This window comes from Phoca vitulina, unplaced genomic scaffold (assembly GCF_004348235.1).
Source record: "Phoca vitulina isolate PV1807 unplaced genomic scaffold, GSC_HSeal_1.0 scaffold6, whole genome shotgun sequence".
Classification (NCBI taxonomy): domain Eukaryota; kingdom Metazoa; phylum Chordata; class Mammalia; order Carnivora; family Phocidae; genus Phoca; species Phoca vitulina.
Window position 1 is genome coordinate 14,305,569 of NW_022589709.1, and position 14,172 is coordinate 14,319,740.

Genomic DNA, 14,172 nt, shown 5'->3' on the forward strand with positions numbered 1-14,172 from the left:
TCCCCTATTCCGCTGGGCACATCCGCGCACCTCCCTCAGGGAAAGGCCCTGGATCGGGGCCAGATGACAGAAGTACAGGAGCCACACATCCAAGTACACGCCACCTGTGTGAACCCATCTCTTCCACAGATGCTCGAAATGACCTCTACAAATGGAAAGAAATGAAACCCAGAATCTGTGAAAATATAGAAAGGATAGGAGATCAACTCCAAAATGGGAGTTATAATCTAGGCATCTGGGTCATAAGGTCTCTCCAGAGATGCCCACACATTTTAGCCACAGATTTTATTTTTGAGCCTCCTGGTATCTACGGCAAAAAGAGAAATGCCAGTGGTTATATGAGTCACATTTTCCACTAGGGGAAAATGCCAATTTCTCAGTAGAGGGACATAGCTTTCCCCAGCATTGAAGTAGAATAAGAAGGCTTTATTTGGCTTTTACCTAGTCCGTACATTAATGGCACAGAGGGGGAAAATGGACTCCTCATTCTAATACATCTCATAATGATTTCCCTATTTATCTTTCCTATGTCCTCCACTGATGTAAAACTAAGAATACAATGCAGTAGTATAATTCAGGGACAGTAATTTCAGTCTCCCAAGCAGTCCTTCTAGCTACTCTTGGATATCCCATTAGTCATCATCAGCAAGCCTTTGTTCAGCCTTGAGGGGTGATAATATATGCCTATGTATGTGCATACACATGAGGACATAAGTCCAGAAAGAGCTAGGGGCTGCCAGGGGCACCCACAGTAAGGGAGGTGATGAGGAGGGCTGGAACACCACAGCCGAAAGACCTTCCTGCGTGCTTTTCCCTGCGGCAATGCTCCAAAACTTGAAGGAGCATCAGAATCCCAGGCCGGCTTCTCCTTCCACCCTCCACCCCACCCAGAGGTTCTGATTCAGTGGGTCTGGGTGGGACCCAAGAATATATAAGTCTGACAAGTTCCCAGGTGATGCTGATGCTTCTGCTCCCTGGAGAATTTGAGAACTACTTACGTGGGGTTTGTGGCCCTTGTCCAGTGGGTTCTGATCTGAGCCTTCAGGAAGAGGAAACAATGTCCGTCCTACAGGGCCCTGCCCTATCCAAATACATGTGACCTCAAGCCTGCCCCCGCAATAGCGTCCTTTTCTAGTAACAGAGAGATCCGTTGTGGGATCCAGGCCACATGAATAGGAAACCCCAAATGCCTGCCTGTCCTCCCCAGGCCTTTTTCACAGAGGAGTACACAAGGGATCACCCGGATGACCAGGAAAAACTGAGCCGCCTCAAGGACCTGATTGCGTGGCAGGTAACACACAGCTGGGCCGGGGTGGGGTCACCCTGCCTCCTTCCTGCCCTCTCCCTGCTGCGTCCCCTCTGCTAGCTAGTCTCTGGCTGGCATGGCCAAGTTTAACCCCTTCTCCCGTCCCTTGACTTTTGGCCCTTCTTCTGAATCCACATCTCCCATGAGCAGGCTCGCACTGGCACTGGGATTTGGGGCACTGCGCCCCTGGGGCGCCACACAGGTGCTGAGCAGCGATGCTGTTCTGCATGCTGCTAAGAATGCACGTGGAATTCAGAAGAGGTGGCTTTTCCCAGTGGGACTGAAATGAAAGCCAGGACCCCCACCTGGCACGCACCAATCAGATAATAGATTTTGGCCCCCACCCCCACCTCCTAAAGCTGACCCAGTTTGTTGCATATAATGTTCAGATGGATTATCAGGTTTGGAAAATAATTGAGGCCTTCATTTAGTGGGTTTTTGGTCAAAGAGCCTGCATTCTGCACCTCCAGAGCCAAGCCAGAAAACTTGGAAGGCACTGTCCTTCCTGCCACCCCGCTTGTCTTTGTCTCCCCTCTATCTCTTCTCTCCTTGCACCCCATCTCCTCCCTCCGTGCTCTCTTTCGGTCTCTGTCTTCCTGTGCCTCTGTCCCTTTCTCCTTCTCTCTTAGACCTCCCTTGCTTCTATCCCTCCTCTGTCTTTTGCCTCCCTCTGCCCCTCACATCTTACTCCTCTCTCCACTTCTCTCCCTCCTTCTCCCTGCCTTTCTCTGGCTCCCTCTCCTATGTTTTCTCTCCCTCCTTCTCTCTCCTTTTATTTCTCTCTCCCCCTCTCCCCTACTCCCTGGAGGCGAAACAGTCCACCACCTCCCCCCCCAGAGGCCTCCAAAGGACAAGACTCCCCCTCCTCGAACATGAACCTGCTCTGCAGGGACCACTCAGCGGCCAGAACGCCAGGTGGATTCCAGAGGGCAGGAGAGAGAGGGAGGCACAGAGCTGGGGAAAGCAGTTAACAGCTGCCTATCCTCCCTCCCTCCCTTCTTGCCAGTCACCATGCAAAGAAAAGCAAGCTATTGTGGTAGGGAGTTTTTGTTACTCTAGGGAAATCAGGGAATGAGAAGCATTGGGTGCAGCCTCTTTTCTTAAAATAAGGATTCCTAATTCAGGTCCTTCTCTGCCACTGCCAATTTATGCAAAACGAGGCTTTAAAAATGAAACAGCAAGTGCTGCATAGACACGGTTTCCTGAGTGGATTTTGTGTGTCTGGAATTTTCTCTCCCTTCTTACCTTGTGCCACCTGTGAAACCCAAACATCCCCAAGATCCCCAGCTTCCCGAGGTCATCATGCCCTTTAAATACTCAAATAATGGTATTCCCCCTCACCACCTCCAGCCCGGCAATCAGGAAGGCCTGGCTTTGATTGGGTTCCTTTCTCAGACATTTCTGGGATGCCCCAGGGAGGGCTAGCAGCTCACACAAATTTGTTTGGTTGTTGGGTGTCAATTCTCAATCCATATCACTGCCCTGGGCCTCTCCACCGGGCAGGGCTTATCACCTGGTAATGGATCTTCCATGTTGTGTCCACCACAGCCAAAGCACGAACCTCAGCCTCAGAGCACAGCTTGTGCCAGGCTGTGCCTTCTAAAAGAATTCTCTCCAAGTCTTGGAGCTAATGGAGGGACACTAAAAAGAAGGGAGACTTTGAAAGCATGTATTAGCTGTTACAGCTTCTAAGAGCCATTAGCTTGGCCTCTTCAGACAGCGGCCCCTGGTGGCCACCTTCTCCGTAACATTTCCTCCCCCCCCCCCCCACCCCGCCCCCAACAAGCCACCATGTTACAGAAGCCCACTCCCCACCTGGTACCCCCCCCTACAAGGGGGCCATGTCCCTCCTACTCAGAGTCCAGGCACCCTAACTATGGGCACTTAACATTCAAAAGGTGTTGCCCTGCCATGGTGAAGGCTGCCTTGTTATAATATTACATACAGGGAATTAGCTCTTCCTTGTCCCTTCTAACCACTCATTCTTGTACCTTGTAGTCACTGAGATCCTCCTGTGTGCCCAGCAACAGAAATAGTGCTGGACAAAATTAGGCCTGCTCCCTGACCTCTTGGAGCTTAATTCTAAATTGGATCTTAGTTTCACAAAGCCAGATACACTTTGGATTTTTCTCAAAGCCTGAGAACTTTCGATTTCAAAGGGGAATGTCCTTGCCCCTAGTCTAGCAACACAACAAAAGCCAAAGCTTGCCAAGTACTTTTTTGTGTTCAAGATTTCACAGATCTCAAGATTGATTGCTTCTTAATTTTTTTTTCTTTGTAAAGATTTTCTCTGTATTTATCAGCGTGGACAGATGTCTACAGTATATTCATCTTTTAAACATGTTGTGAGATATTACAAACAGAAAAGTACACATAGCAAAAATATGCAGTGCATTGATATCACAAAATGTACACCCATATGACCACCACTTGGATGAAGAAGTAGAATTCTGCCAGGACCCAGAAGCCAGTTTGTGTCTGTAAGCCTCGCTTGTATCATTGCCAGTCTTCGCCATGGCTGACTATTACCCTGCTTGCACAGTAATCATTTCCTTGCTTTTTTACAATAGTTTTTACTACTCAAGCACTCACTCCTAAACACTGGAGTTTACTTGTGCTTATTTTTGGCCATAATACAAATGAAGCCACACAGTATGCGTCCTTTGGGTCTAACTTATTTGCTCAACATTATGGTTGTAAAATTCATTCATCTTGTTGTACATAGCTAACATTCATCCGTTTTCACTGATGTATAATAGTCTGTACAGCTGGACTGTGTAACTCTACCGAAACATATTTATTTCTTTTTCAACTGATGGAGATTTAGGTTGATTGTAGTTTGGGGCTATTACAAGGAATGCTGTTCTGAATATCTTTATATGTGTCTTTGGGGCACACGTTTGCATAATTTCTGATGGGTGTGTACCTAGGCATGGAGTCGGTTATAGTACATGAGAATATCTAGCTCTGGTAGATACTACCAAACTTCGATCAGCATAGGTTAGTTTTGCCTGTTCTTGAATTTCATATAAATGGTATTATACATATGTACTACTACACAGTATCTACTACTGTGTGTCTGGCTTCTTTTGCTCAACACAATGCCTTTGAGCCAGGTTGTTGCATATATCAGAGATCTATGTTTTTTGTTTCCTTCATCCATTATATGAATATACAACATAACAATAACATAACAATTTATTTATCCATTCTCTTGTTGGTGGACATTTGGGTTGCTCTCAGGTTTTGTGTAGTATGAATAAAGTTGCAGTGCACGTTCTGGTTCATGTCTTTTGGTGAATATAAGCACTCACTTCCCTCAGTATGTATCTAGTACTAGAATTTCCAGGTCAAGCATCTTTAGCCTTGCTGGATACAAAGAAACAGTTTTCCAAAGAATCGGCTTTGGCTTCCTCAATCCTCTCTGCTGTAAGTTTGTTTCCTTTGTCATCCATACCTACTCTCCCTTATATTATGTCCTTCCTTTTACTCTTGTTGGATTTAATTTGCTGTTCTTTTACTAAAATTTTGAGATGGATGCCTAGATAATTGATTTCCTGTCTTTGTTAGTATGTAAACCTCAAGCTATAAATGTACCTCCATTCTTTAATGATATCTTATTAGTTTTTATATGTGGGATTTCTATTACCATTCCTCTTTTTTTAAATAAGATCTTTGTTTCATGGATGGAGGATCTTTTCTGTTTCTATATATTAATTAAACTTTTTAAAAATAATGTTTCCTTAGGTCCTCTTTATTCTCCCTGTTTTTTCTAAGTTAGTTCATTTATTCCTCCCTTCCTTTGTTCCTTCCTTCCTTTTTTCCTTCCTTCCTTTTTGCTTTCTTTCCTCTCTGTTGGTTCTAATCTCTGTCTTTCATACTGGAAAGCCTCCTCCAATGTCTGGCGATCTTCATAGTTAAGACTGAGGCACGAAAGAGCTGAGTGAAACTCTATGTGCATGGGTGATAGCTTTGTCAACTAGATGGCATCACTATATGGTAACTGAGTGATCCACAAGTGCCATTCACTTTCTCCAGCTACACATCTTTCAAACATAGGAATGGTAATCCTGGCAATGATGCTGCTGGAATCTGGGACTTGGGGAGTGAAGGGCTTCCTGTCAGTGTGCAGACTTCCCCTCCAACCCCCATTTCCAGTCTGGCTCCCCATCCCTGCCCTCCATTGTGCCTGGTACCCTCGAGCCCAGAGCTCCTTGTTCTAATTGTTCTAAAGGATAAGCTCCTTCTTCTTGGGGAAATGGGAAAATAAAACACTTGGCCACAGGGTGAAGTGATGAGGACCTGGAGATCTAACTGCTCCTGTCACAGAACTTCAACCTATCCCTCTGTGTTGAGCTCCTCAAGTCACCCTGACTTTTCTGGGGTACCTACTGCCTCCAATCCCTAAGTCCCTCATAGGTTCCTTGAGGCAGATTGGCCTCTTCATATCATTAACCCCTTCCTCTGCTCCGGGAGGTCTCTTGCCATCCTCCATCCACTGGACATGGTGTAGGTCAAATAAGATTTCAGTTGCTCACTCACCTTGTCCTTTCAGGGATATCTCCCAAAGAAGGATGCAGCAGTGTCCTTATGTCACCATCATGGAAATGTTGATTTCTTTTCTTCAAAATAATCTATATTCTACCTCTTTGTACCCCTAGTTATGTCTCGCTGGGGCCACATCACTAACTCTCTCAGCATTCCTTCTAGTAGTGGCCACCATGGCTCGGCTGCTCTTCCTTCTAGCTACCGTTAAGACAGCATCCCATTGACCTCCTTTGTTGATAAATGAGTTTAACTCCCTCACATCTGTCACCTCATCCTCCCCCACCTTCCCAAGGCTTTTACATCACCTTTTAAAAATTCCCTATTGGCCAGTACCTTAATGTATTAAAACTTCTCTGTCTTTCTTCAGCAGCCACATAAAGTATCACCAGACCTCCCATGTTATAAGACGAGGCTGTGTCAGTCCTCCTTTTCCTTTCAGCCCTTCTTTTCTTCTATCCCCCAGCTTCTGACATTCATTCTTTCCCTTTGCATTGCCAAGAGCTTCTTGGGCAAGGCTTTAGGTGAGCGCCAAGAGCTTCTTCCCTGCTAGCCCCACACCCTGTCCCTCAGTAGATTCGTTAGGGGAAGATTTTCCCAAACATACAGCCTCTAATGGGGGTCCGATCTTCCTAGGGGACAAGGGTGGCCAGAGGTGTTTCTCCCCTTCCAGAGTGAACCCCAGGGCTGCAGCTTCCCCATTTCCCAGGGCTGCTGACCCTGTGTGAAGGTCTCAGAGGCCCCAGTGCCCTCGACAAGTTCTGAGCAGGCCAGTGTGACTTCACCCACCTTCACGGGCCAGGTCCCAACCTGCAGCCAGGAAGCCAGCCTGTGGCTCATCATCTACCACCTTTCTCTCCAGATCCCCTTCCTGGGAGCTGGGATTAAAATCCATGAGAAAAGGGTGTCAGAGAATCTGCGACCCTTCCATGACCGGATGGAAGAATGTTTCAAGAACCTGAAAGTGAAGGTGGAGAAGGAGTATGGTGTCAGAGAAATGGTATGTGTGGTCCCCGTGGCTGGAAGGGGTGAGACTGGTGGAGTGTGGTGTGGGGAGCGGGGCAGTGGGGATGTGAGCTGGCAGGGACCCAGCAAAGGAACCTGCCCTGGAGGAAGACCTGATCCAGGGGAAGCTTCCTGTAAACATGGTCCCTCACGGTCACCCCCAGACAAACCCCAGGTGCAAAGTGAGCCCTCCCCACTTAGGGACTGCCGAAGCACCGAGTATGTGCCCAGTCTGATCTCAGCACTTGGTGTCTACGACTTGTTAAGTCCTCACAACACGCCTGGGAAGTAGGAATGATTTTCAACTCCTCACATCTCTTTTGGAGGTTCAGAAGTGTTAAGTAACTTGCCAAAGGCTACATAACAAGTGAGTACAGGACAGAATTTTCACCTGGCTCTGTTGGCCTCCAAAGCAAGTGCTTTGGGCCACTAATAGGCTCTGTGACATAAAGAGGCCAGTGGCCTGGTGCTCACAGGGACATCTTTATCCTCCTCCCCAGGAAGTGGAATCCTGAAACATCAAGGCTGTGCGGTCCTGTAGAGGCCATGTGGCTCAAGCCTCTGATTCTATAGATTAGAAAACTGAGGCCCAGAGGGGGTCATGAGTTCCTAAAAGAGTGTAGAGGTAAACCTGGGCCTCTTGTTTTCTGACCCAAGTTTTTCCACGAAACGAGTTGTGTCTTCCAGCCATGACATGACACTGCACTGCAATTCTGTTAACTGCTCAGAATTGGGTCAGATCTCACAGGTTAAGGGCAGATTCCTCTATAAGACTGCCCTCCCTTCAGGCACTGGGGTTCCCAAGCCCCTGCACTTCTGATCAACTGGTTACAAATTTGGGGGTTCCCTCTACCCCTTCGGGTTCACAGAATTCCACAGAACTCAAGAAAGCACTATGCTTACGATGACAGTTTTATGGCAAAGAATACAAATTAGGACCAGCCGAATGAAGAGATGCAGAGGGTGAGGTCTGGGAGGGTCCCAATCACACAGCTGATGTGCCCTCAGGACATGTCACCCGCCCATCCATGTACGATTACCCACCAGGAAACTTACCTTAGCCAGGGTGTTGGAAGTTCTTACTGGGGTTTTACTACATAGTCATGAGGGGGTGACTCATTGGCCACCTGACTGAAATCTGTCCCAAGCCCCTCCCCTCCCTGGAGGTAGAGCATCTATCACCTGGGGCAAAGCCTGACCCTGTAACCCCACAGTTGGTCCCTCCGGCCTGGCCTCCAGCCTGAGTCTTCTCATGAGTATCAGGGGCCCCCACGAAGAATGAGGACACTCCTGTCCCTGGGGACATCGCAGGGGTTACGAGGTCACCTCCCAGGAACAAGGAAGGAATAAAGGCCAGCCCAATTCTTTTCTAAAACCACAACGCCCTCGCGTCAGCCACCAGGAATCGTGCGGCCGCCCTGCTCTGCGCAGCAGTGGAGCCCTGTTCAGGTGGAGGAGGCAGCGGGAAGGAGACACCACAGGAGCCGGCCCATCCAGCCCGAGGGCCTGCTGCTAACCTCCCTGCTCTCCCCACCTGCAGCCCGACTTCGAGGACAGGCGCGTGGGCCGCCCACGGTCAATGCTGCGCTCCTACAGGCAGATGTCTATCATCTCCATGGCTTCCATGAACTCTGATTGCAGCACCCCCAGCAAGACCACCCCTGAAAGGTCAGTGCCTGCCCCGGGAGCCCCCTGCACTCCTGCCCCCCGCCCCCGGCCCCCAGCAAAGCCTTGCTGCTCCTCCTTCTGCCCCAGAGCCCACCCGTCTGCCACCTCCGTACCCTTGTGTCTCCAAGCCTTTCCCTAGCTGGTGCCTCACTAAAACCCTCACGGCCACACTGTGACACTGCTCTTCTTAGTGCCACTGAGAGGGGTCATTTGAGGCCCAAGCCCAAGGTGGCTTTTCCTGAGGCCCTGGCAGGACAGCCATGGCTGGCACTCTCCCAGCCTGGCCATCTCTGCAGCCAGACCTCCCCCCACCACCCCCAGCCTGCCTCAGTCTGGCTTCTCCTCTCCTCTATCCGGGTGCCGCCCCCCAACTCCCCACTGCAGAGCTGCCCCTCCTGCACCCACCCATCCCTCTGCAGGGGAGGAAGGTTCTCCCTCACCCCATGAAAAGCCTCTCCCCTTCCGCCGTCCTGGTGTCTTCCGCTCCCCCCAGCCTGACTCCACTATCCTGAGGACGTGGGAACGTGAACCGGGGACTCTCCGCGTGCAAGACCATGCTAAGGGGCCCTCAGGCCTCATTGCATGGCTGCCCTGCAAGGTCCTGCAAACACCTGCATTTACTGGAAGGAAAGAATGGCTCAGGGAGGCTGAGTGATTTGCCAAAGGCATTCAGTAAAGGGTGGCAGTGCCGGATTTGAATCCAGAGCCACATCTTAACAAGTGTCTCTCCTCACCACCAGTCTTTCTTGCTTATGGCTCACCTCCTTCAATTTCATTTTACTCTGTATTTTGAATGTTTGCAAATTAAGCAAGTGGCTCCCCAAACTCTGCCAGCTTAGCTGATCTACCCCCGGCCCCTGTAGTGACAGCTCAGCCAGCCTCAGTCCCTGCAAGGCAGTTCCCCTGAAGCTCTAACTGCAGTTTCTACTGCTACCCCTTGTGCCCTTCAGCTTTGATCTGGAATTAGCAACCCCTAAGACTCCAAAAGCAGAGCCAGTGGAGATGATCTCCATGGGGAGCACTCTGCCGGAAGTCAAGCTGCGGAGGTCCAAGAAGAGGGCCAAGAGGAGCAGTGTAGTGTTTGCGGACGAGAAGGCAGCAGCCGAGTCGGACCTGAAGCGGGTGAGCAGCCCTGGCAGGATGCCTCTTACACCATTAGCACATCTCTGCTATACACCAGGCATGTTATCCGGGGCCCTGAGACAAGGTCCCATTTGAGCCTCACGTTTGCAGTGAAGTAGCTGATGCAGAGGCAGAGTCTGAGGAGCAGGGAGGCGAAGTGCTGCAGGTGTCCACACAGCCTGACGTGACAGAGCTGGGATTTGAACCCTGGCTGTTAGACTCCAGCCCGTGCGTGTCTTTCCCACCATGCGGCAGATGGGAGAAGCTGCCTGTGGCATTCATAGAGAGAGAGCAGCCCTCCCAGTGCTGGGCTGGGTGTTTCTACATCTCCAGCCCGTGTCCCTGGCCCAAGGGCCATTCCAACCTCTGTCATCTCAGCCCCTGCTGGGCTCCTCCAGCGAGCCAGGAGCCCAGCTGCAGATGCAGAGATGGACTCTCACTGCCCTGACTTTGAGAGTTTTTGTCTTACAACTAATAACTATTTAATAATGAAACTTGGTGTCATTGGGTGCAAATCTTAGTTTCCCCCGAAAGAGAAGTTTGTTGAAGGCATTATTAGAGCCTAGGAAGGGGAGAGGGATTAACTGTACTGGCAAGGGAGGGGTGCGGGATGAAAGGGCAAGGGTCAAACTAAAATGCCTTCCAGTAAAGAAAAGATCCGCCACACACTTCCCTGTAGACCTCGGAGGCTACTCTTGCCAGGGGACAAGACTGGAAAAAAGTCCTCCATGTTTTACAGTTCTAGGGGGTATCATTTACATGATTGTCTAAATGAATGTCCCCCAACCCCTGGAGTTATAGAGTATGCAACCTATGCAACCGTACATGACAGCCTGGCATGGAATGATACAAAAAAGAATAGTCAGCTTGAAACTAGGTACACAGAAGCCTTGCCAAGCCCTTATCACTGATTTTTCAAGGCCAGGAGCTGCCTGATGCTAAGCCTCTGTGGTATGTGTGTGTGTGGGTGGGTGGGTGGGTGTGCATGGTGTGTATGCCTGTGTATATGCATGGTGTATTTATTCAGCTTTCCAGGAAGCACGAGTTCATGAGTGACACCAACCTCTCGGAGCATGCAGCCATCCCCCCCAGGGCATCCATCCTCTCTCAGATGAGTTTTGCCAGTCAGTCCATGCCCACCATCCCAGGTATGCACCCTGCCACCAGCAGCACCGGAAGGTACAGAGATAGCAGGGCTACCAGCCTGGGGGGTGGAGGGTGGGTGAGGACTGTATCTATGTAGCAAAAGGGCCAGGCATCCTGGGGGCAAGAGGTTCTGCTCAGAGGCCCCCTGTCCTCTGAGCTCTCACCACACCACACCACACACACACTCCCTTTTGTAGGGGAAGCTGACCTGCAAGCTCCACCTGGGGCTGGGCTGGAGGCCTGTTGTCCCTCTGGTCCTCAGGATTCACTGGGAATCCACTTGTCAAACCAGGTAGCCCTGCATTCTCAGTTAGCCCGGCCCCCCCACGGGCCAGAAGCCCTGTGTTTCCTTTTTTGACCTGGAACACTATTTCTGGAACTTGTAGAAATTGCCACCACATCTTCTAGTCGTAGAGCGTTTGATTCATAGATGCTACGTATTTCCGCCACCACTCCTTCATTGTCCAGGGAGGAGGTTAGCAGCACACAGATGGCCGTTCCTACGTCACAGAGGGGGATTCTGCCACCCTGATGGGGACGGGCACACCTGAGGTCCCTGCGTCTGACGTGCCGCTGTCCGCAGGGCAAGGGCAGGGAGGGCAGGACAGACCCGTGCTGCCCTGTGGAGCTCGGCAGGCCGATCGCAGCAAAGACACCTGCCGTTTCTTGAGTGCTGACCCCACCAGGCCCTGTGCTAAATTCTTCATCTTTGATTTACACCTCAACACCCAGCTATGAAGTAGATGATGTCATTAGCCCCACTGTGTGGATGAGAAAACTGAGGTATTAGCAATGTCAGTCTCCCACACATCACCAGCTAGGAAGGGGCAGAGGCTGAGTGTAGGCCAGGCCCTCTGCTCCTGGAACAACGCCCTGGACCCCTGCCCAGCCGCACCAGGCAGGACAGCCCCTGAGCTATGGCATCTGGCCGGACACACAGTCATGTCACGGTCATCTGCTCACACCACCACAATACCCTGGAGGTTGTGCTCTTGTCCACATGTTACCAATGTTGAAACGAGCATCAAGAAGTAGCGAGTAGGCAGGTCTGCGTGTCTGCGAGCTGCGAGCTGTAGCTACCAGTTCTCTCCACCAGCCCCTGCCTTGGGGAAGATGAGAAATCCAGGCTCCCAGTGTAGAAAGAAAGGTGAAGGAAGAGTGAGCTCACATGGTCTCCCCACCTTGGGGCAAAAGGCCACCTTCCCTGAGGAAATCAGGGCCCCAGCGGCCAGGGGGCCTTCCCCCAGGTCCCCCACGTTTCTGGCTCAGAAGCCCTGACAAGACTATGATCGGGCCAGGCGCAGGCCCCTGCCGGGTCGGGGGGAGGGGGGTTGGCAAGCCGTGCCCAGGAGGACAGCTTCAACAGCCCCCTTCAAGCAACAAGCAGTCCTTCCCGCCTCCTCCTGGCACCGTGACATGTCCTCCCTGGTTTCTGTCTCTGTCCCCCAGCCGGTCTCCTGCCTGCCTCCCCTACGTCACCCTCCTGTCCCTTGGGCACCACCTCTCCTCCGCGCACCCGCTCACTCCCTCTCCCCGCTCTCCTTCCAGCCCTCACGCTCTCAGTGGCAGGCATGCCTACGACGGATGACGCCAACTCGTCCCCCCGCCTCAGCCAGACCTTCTTCCCTCTCTCGGACGACAAGAAGACACTCAAACGGAAGAAAGTAAATCAGTTCTTCAAGACGATGGTGAGGACCCAGATGGGTGGAAAGACAAGCGTATGTGGGGGGTGGGTGTGGGAAGAAAGCAACGCAGAGAGGAGAAATTGGGGGTGAGGAGGGAAGGCAAGTATGTGTGCGCATGCACACGCATGCATGTTTGCACACTCCCCGGGAGGCATGGTCAGGGCCCGCAGGGGTTGTGACACTAGCCAGAAATGCCCCCACCGCAGTTCTCCTCTTGGGCCCTGGTCTCTGAGCAGGACTGACCCCAGCTGGGCTGCAGGAACATGCCAAGGGGAGACACAGGGCCCCTGGGACTTCAGGACCGGTCACCATCCTTTGCCTAAGTTGCCCTTTGGTGCACCTGTCAGAGCCACAACAGCTGGCTATCTTTGGAAGCTCAAAGTTCTTTTTAATATTTTTTTGGAGGAGCTTTCCTATTCAACTTATATTACAGAATCCTACTAATTAAAAGTGAGTTTCCAAGCCCTGACTTTTCAAGTCCCACCTCCTATTGTTACTTGTCAGTCTTTACTCAAGATTAAAAAGGAGTCCCGCTGACACTTCTGATCCTCAAGATGATATAAACCGGAGCTCGGCTACTTTAATAATCACAAGTTTACCGTGAGCGTGCAGTGAGTCAGGCACCACGCGGAGCACTTTCCAGACCTTGTCCAACGTGACCTGCCACCACCCCTGGGAGGAATGTACAGGGCTCCCGGAGTTAGGGAAGTGACTGGCCTGGGTCCCCACAGTGCAGGAGACCACAAAGGCTGTGTTCAAACCACAGTGGGCTACCACCTCCCTGGGCATGGTCAGGGTCATGCTACCTTGCACTCATGGGGCTTTGGGCAGGGATCCTTGTGACGGCAAGGGGGAAGCCCCGCTTTGGCGCTCATGAGAATCCCATCCCGGGGGTGTGTGTGTTTATTTTCTTTTCCCACAAAGCTGGCCAGCAAATCCCCTGAAGAAGGCAAGCAGATCTCTGACTTCCTGTCGTCGGACCTGTGAGCAGCTGCTGACTGGGGCCGCACAAGGAGAGCCAGAGAGAGGACTTTCTGGAAGAAGAGAGACACGGTGGGACATTGAGGTCTCAAACAGTGGGGAGACCTCCTTCCAGTTGCCCTCCCTCAGAGGGAACAAGGGCTGATCTGGCCACCCCCGTTATGCGGGTGGCGGGTGAGAATGCCCCCCGCCTGGATTTGGAGCCAGCAAAGATGCTCTCTCCCACCACGCTCTCCCCAACATCCTAGGTGCATCTTTTTATTACCCGGTTTCTTAAGTATAAGGAGCTGTATTTTTATTTCATTTTTTTAAGTTCTAGCACTTAACAGAAAGCCTTTTAAATATTCTTTTATTTTATTTTTGGTTAAGAGTTTTGTACTTTACATTTTTTAATACAACCAGCCAGTCATTTTCCTAGCTGATCTTCTCCAAAGCATTGCTGTTTTCTTACCGACAATAAAAATGGGTGCATGGCTCCAGTCAGCCTTATTGCATAATTCCATCAGCAGCGTCCCTGCAGCCTGGAGAGGGTGGGAAGGCAGGCCATCCAGGGCCTGCCGTGATGGTGAGGGGCCTGGCTCCAGCCTGTCACAGCGCCAGATTTGCCCTCCTTGTCCATGCCACCCCCAGGAGTCTTCTCCATGATTCCAGTTCCTTAGGGGCTGAATGCTGGGGTATAGGCAAGCCAGAAAATCTGCCACAATCTTCCTCAAG

General features: G+C 51.1%; 1 protein-coding gene across 2 annotated transcripts in view; it reads left to right on the forward strand.

Moving 5' to 3' along the window:
- DOCK2 (dedicator of cytokinesis 2) overlaps positions 1–13,971 on the forward strand; it is a 475,105-nt gene extending 461,134 nt beyond the window's left edge. For both annotated transcript variants that reach the window (XM_032403689.1, XM_032403690.1), the window contains 7 exons: positions 1,208–1,291; positions 6,714–6,851; positions 8,397–8,524; positions 9,475–9,646; positions 10,674–10,794; positions 12,341–12,480; positions 13,402–13,971. In XM_032403689.1, the coding sequence (XP_032259580.1) occupies positions 1,208–1,291; positions 6,714–6,851; positions 8,397–8,524; positions 9,475–9,646; positions 10,674–10,794; positions 12,341–12,480; positions 13,402–13,464 (846 nt within the window). In that variant the 3' untranslated portion in view covers positions 13,465–13,971. The remainder of the gene's footprint in view (positions 1–1,207; positions 1,292–6,713; positions 6,852–8,396; positions 8,525–9,474; positions 9,647–10,673; positions 10,795–12,340; positions 12,481–13,401) is intronic.
- The last annotated feature ends 201 nt before the right edge of the window (positions 13,972–14,172 follow it).